The 6,000-nt window shown below is 37.4% G+C and overlaps 1 protein-coding gene across 1 annotated transcript in view; it reads right to left on the bottom strand.

Annotated features, from left to right (window-relative positions):
- camta1b (calmodulin binding transcription activator 1b) overlaps positions 1-6,000 on the bottom strand; it is a gene marked incomplete at both ends in the record, with an annotated part of 276,422 nt that overhangs the window by 137,540 nt on the left and 132,882 nt on the right. The window contains one exon of the mRNA XM_081358127.1: positions 2,511-2,578. Within this exon, the coding sequence (XP_081214253.1) occupies positions 2,511-2,578 (68 nt within the window). The remainder of the gene's footprint in view (positions 1-2,510; positions 2,579-6,000) is intronic.

The raw sequence follows: 6,000 nt of genomic DNA, 5'->3' as shown, positions 1-6,000 counted from the left end.
CACATTTATGAATACAAATACACAGAGCAGGAACACCTGGCCAATAAACTCACACAATGCACAGCAGAGCAACATACGTGTGGAACAAACAACAGCACTGTATGAATATCAGCGCAAATCGACAAATAACAACAAAAATACATCAAAGCTGGCCTTAAAAGTCTTATCAGTGCTATAAAAACAAATTAATATCCTGAGATGAGATATCATGAGTGAACTACCCAACCGCTCGTTCCATAAAGAGTCACTACTGAGATACAAGCACTCTTTTAACTTCAAATTAATACGACGACACAATCATAGCAGTGCTTTCATTGCTTTAATTATATTACGAGATGAATGTGTGTGTGGAAGCATTTAGGACTGATGTCGGCTGTGTATCTCCAGTCGTCGCTTGCAGTGTGAACTGACACTGGTTGTGACCCCTGAAGACAGCCTGGAGTCACACAAGCTTCATTAAGAGCAGGAAAGCACGCGCTGCACTAAACAGCCATGGCAAATTGCAGACTGAAATCAGAGCCATTATGTAAAGGCAGGCCGGGGGCGGCGAAGGGCTGTGTGTGTGTGCGTGTGTGAGACTCAGTGGGAACACTTGTGTTTACATGTTTGTTTGTGTGTGTGTGTGTAGAGGACAGTTGCCCGGCAGTCTCTTCCCTGCTGCTCTGTGTCCTGCCGCTGTCACACACTGCGATCATATCATTAACGCTTCATCGTTAAGCTCTAATTTGGATGCACTTTTCTCATGTGACCCACATAATGGGGGCACACTAAAAGCAAATCAAACTGTTTTTTAAAAGGTACATTATTGTTCAAAAGTTGGGGGTTTGAAATGTTTGAAATAAAATAATACTTTTATTTAGCAAGTAACAGTAAAGATATTTTTAGAAATGTTTTAAATAAATGCCGTTCTTTTGAACTTTTTCTATTCATCAATCCTAAAAAGAAGTCATGTTTTCACAAAAATATTAAGCAGCACAACTGTTTTTAACATCGATGATAATCAGAAATGTTTATCATATGTTCATCATATTAGCATGATTTCTGAAGGATGGAAATGCTGAAAATTCAGCTTTGATCACAGGAACAAATCATATTTTAAAATATATTTAATAATTTGAATAGTTATTTTAAACAATATAACTGTTTTACTGTATTTTTGTTGAGCATGAGAGCATGACCCCAAACTTTTGAACGCTATTCGTTTTCAAAGAGAATTTGCCAAATACTGCTAAAAAAAAAATCTCATGCAAATCAAAACCTCACAGTAGACGATCAATGGAATGGTGTAAATGAAATCCGGCAAAAAATATCCACATTTCTGGATATGAAATGCATGTTTTCTGAGCGTATAATCGTTTGATTACTAACTTGAAACTTCTTTTTTTTCTGCTTGAAAAACATGATGCTTCTTTCATCAAAATAAATGACGCTTGCTATTTTGTTATCTAATGCAATGACACTCAGACATTTTGATGTGCAGCTTAATTCCTAAAATATATTTTGGGGGCACTGTGTATGTGTCGGTGTGCCTAAAATACAAACAAATCAAAAAGCATCTTATGAGTCATTTGGTATCTGATGTCAGAGCTGAATCACTAAATACCGTTACGCAAGAAAACAAGGTTGTTTCTAAAAGACTGGATCGGCTGTGTGCTCAGTAAAGCAGCTCTTATTTGCCTCTTCTGCTCGCTGTACTTACAAATGTGTGTGTACACGTTGGGTGAATGACAGGTCCAGATGCTGGCCAGGTAACCTCTGGCCATGTAAACAGCTCTTGAACCCGAAACCCCGTGGTGATTTGTCTGCCCACATTTTCCCTTTCCCTTGATTTGCCTCCCATACAAACACTTGCTCTTTCCACGGTTTTCTGTTTATGAATAAATCCAAACTTATCTTTCCGGACCACTGCAGATAAGCATGCGAAATTGCTCTTTTTGGTACCGTTGGAAATTGTCGTCTTTACTCTCAAGTTCCTTATGTCATGATTACATTTAATTGCATGGCCTTCTATAGAAATAAACCTCACTGAAAACATTTGGAACGTCAAAGTTTAAAATTAATCTACGTGCCATTTGGTAGCTCTTGACGTGTGCTACATATATAACCACATATTATCTTAATTTGCATTCATCATCACATCACAGCTGTTATCTCTCTGGATAGATATAGAAACTGGCATTACAAGTAAAAAGCTTTTTCATTATCGCTGCTCCGTAAATCAAGTAACACTGTAAATTTCGTGCTGAGCCTTATCACCGTAGGGTGATGTTCTACGATCTCACCACATTACCACCCACATTAATGGCATTGGTGAGCAAAGACAGCATTAAGCTAATAGACCTGGCCACATCTTGCATTATAAATAGTCATTAATATTCCATTATCTGTCTGCACATGCCCGCGAAATGTGCAGGAACTGGCAGTTGTACTGAAATGTACAGTACCTTTCTGCTTTTCAGGTATCACTCTACACATAAAACAAGGAGACGCTGCCACGCGTGTCATCTTACCTGGTTTTGGGGGACGTCGTCAGCCACTCTTCATGTTTTTCAAATGTTATCAAGTAGGCTGCAATCTCCTGCAACAGATCAAATAAAGAAATATTAAGGGTTGTGCTCTTTTTACCATCTAAAACATGTCTTAAAAATTCGAATTGTCTAGTTCAATAACATTAAAATGTTAGTGTTCCATATCAGTTAGGATAAGCTTTATTTTCTATTTAAAAAAAATTCCTAGTCAGCGCATATTCTTACAACATTCCACATTTCCTTGTTCTGTTATTTCCCGCCTTCTCTCCACTGGTCACACTATTAAAACGCTACCAAAGAGTATCATGTACAATGGTGTTCTTGGAAATACTTTGAGGCATCATGTAAACACCAGGGTTGAGTGCAATTCAAATCAACTTAAATTCAAGTTTAAAACGTTTGAAGGTTTATAGACCTAGAACGATAGATAGAATCAAATAATGATAGATAGACAGACAGACAGACAGACAGACAGACAGACAGACAGACAGACAGACAGACAGACAGACAGATAGATAGATAGATAGATAGATAGATAGAATGAAAGAACGATTTATAGATAGAAAGAAAGAACAATAGATAGAATGAAATAACAATAGATAGATAGATAGATAGATAGATAGATAGATAGATAGATAGATAGATAGATAGATAGATAGATAGATAGATAGATAGATAGATAAATAGATAGAACAATAGATAGAATGAAAGAATGATAGATAGAAGATAGATAGATAGATAGAATGAAAGAATGATAGATAAATAGATAGACAGATAGATAGATAGATAGATAGAACAATAGATAGAATGAAATAATGATAGATAGATAGATAGATAGATAGATAGATAGATAGATAGATAGATAGATAGATAGATAGATAGATAGATAGACAGAATGAAAGAATGATATAGAATGATAGATAGAATGAGAGAATGATAGAACTATAGATAGGTAGATAGATAGATAGAATGAAAGAACGATAGATAGAATGAAAGAACGATAGATAGATAGATAGATAGATAGAATGAAAGAATGATAAATAGATAGATAGATGGATAGATAGATAGAACAATAGATAGAATGAAATAATGATAGATAGATATAGATAGATAGATAGATAGATAGATAGATAGATAGATAGATAGATAGATAGATAGATAGATAGATAGATAGATAGATAGATAGATAGATAGATAGATAAAATGAAAGAACGACAGATAGATAGATAGATAGATAGATAGATAGATAGATAGATAGATAGATAGATAGATAGATAGATAGATAGATAGATAGAATGAAAGAACAATATAAAACGATAGATAGAATGATAGAACGATAGAACGATAGAACGATAGAACGATAGATAGATAGATAGATAGATAGATAGATAGATAGATAGATAGATAGATAGATAGATAGATAGAATGAAAGAACAATATAAAACGATAGATAGAATGATAGAACGATAGAACGATAGAACGATAGATAGATAGATAGATAGATAGATAGATAGATAGATAGATAGATAGATAGATAGATAGATAGATAGATAGATAGATAGATAGATAGATAGATAGATAGATTGATTACAGGTGACATGTTGCCCTTGATATTATCAGACCTATTAAAAGTACTAAAATCAAATCTATCCGGACTGAGTTTTACTCTCTCTCAGGTGCGGTAAAATTGACCAGCTTTCCTCTAGCAGCCCTTATAAAACTAGAGTACTCAATTTAAACACCACAAAACACAGTCTTATAAACTTAATGAATGTTGTCCGAGAACATGATCTTGTGTAAAGCGGTTTTGACCATTAGTATGAGTAACCCGTCCGTCTCCATGCCGAGATACAAGAGTTGCGGATGTTTCTAGATGACCTGACGATGACCATCGTTCATCCGTCGCTCCGGGGTATTGGTAAAGTGTTCAGACGGCCCGCTGTGCAGCTGTCAGGAGCCAGATTACACAGTCACAAGGGCCCAACTGCATCTCAAGCCCTACAGCCAATCAGCATGCCATATCGACTATCAACTCCTCTGACAAGAGCCACATCCTGCATCGTATCGGTGCGCAACCACCACCGGAGCGCTTAAGACAACATTCACGTGCACATGAGTTACTTGTGCCTGAATTCTGAGATCAGTTGAAAGAGCGATCTCATTTTATGCACCAGTGGGCTCATTTTAGCAAAGCGTGAGGAGAATGAGTGTCTGGGCTTCTAGAATCCAGAGACGACGTACGTCACATATACGTTAACAGCTCTATCACAATGGTTTGCTCTTTATATTAAGTAGAATGTGGCTAAAGAGAGGGGATTTGGGTAACAAGTGCCACACGTCTACAGGACAGACACATCAGGACGCTCTTCACAACAGAGTGGAGGGTAGAGTGTTCGGCTGACAGTCACGCGAAAGATTCGTTGTGTATCTACATGCGGCCATATGCTCTCTTGGCTCGGTTCTGAAAACAGGCAGAAGGCCTAGAGAAGTGTATTGGAACACAACTGGCAATGTTCTCTCTCAGTTTCAATTTAGAGAAGCCAACTTGTGCAGTGCCAATTTAACCCTGCTGGCCTCATTATTGAAGGCAAAGAGGGAAGGGATGGGCCTAACAGAGGAGAAATGAGAAGCGCATTAAAGAGCCAAGAGGAAAGAGGAAAAGTGTGAGCCATTCAATTTCTCAAGTAGAGTAGAATTTCAATTCAATTGCTATTTGAATTTAGGAAAGTTTAATTAAAATGAACTGAAATTAATATTGTGAAAATGAAAATGATCCTTTAGTCACTCTCATGCTGTTCCCAACCCGTATGGCGCTTTCTTTGGTGGAAAAAAAGATATTTTGAAGAACAATCCTCATTGACTTTCATTTTTTCATAGAGAAAAAGTAGAGATGCATAAAGGTTTGGAATGATATGAAATAAGTAAAAGATGACAGAAGATGACATATTTGGGGAGAACTATTCCTTTGACTAGAAAGGAAGTGTTGGAATTTTGGCTTGTCTGACAAAAGCTTTGTCTGAAAGTTTAAAATGTCTAAGTGGTGTGCCAAACACACCAATGCCAATGGCCGCCTTCATTGTTTTCTGTGATATTTTTCAAAGTGTTCCATCACCTTATGTGACCGTAACACACACTTCTTTGTTCTCCTGTTTACCGTTGGGCTGGGGGCCTCTATTCTCACTGTCGGATTGTTTGTTATGCTGGGACCCTGGGAGTGTCCTGGCACTGCCGCTGATGGACTGAATGAAAAACAATGACCCGCTGTAATTTGCCAAACAAGCAACAAGACAGATACCGAGCATCGGGGAGCCGGGCCTTTGTCAAATTCTGTTTATTAAGGAGTCAATTCTCAGCAGCTCGCTCATCTTTACTGTCCCTTCTCAGCCTAGTTTTCCTCTATTTTCGATAAGCTTGCTTTTTTGTGCTCCATATACATTCCCAGCACTCCTCCCCTCCTCTTTGCTCTCATTGC

The sequence above is a fragment of the Scardinius erythrophthalmus genome (genome assembly GCF_964197995.2).
Source record: "Scardinius erythrophthalmus genome assembly, chromosome: 25".
NCBI lineage: Eukaryota > Metazoa > Chordata > Actinopteri > Cypriniformes > Leuciscidae > Scardinius > Scardinius erythrophthalmus.
This window is presented reverse-complemented; position numbering and strand designations above follow the sequence as displayed.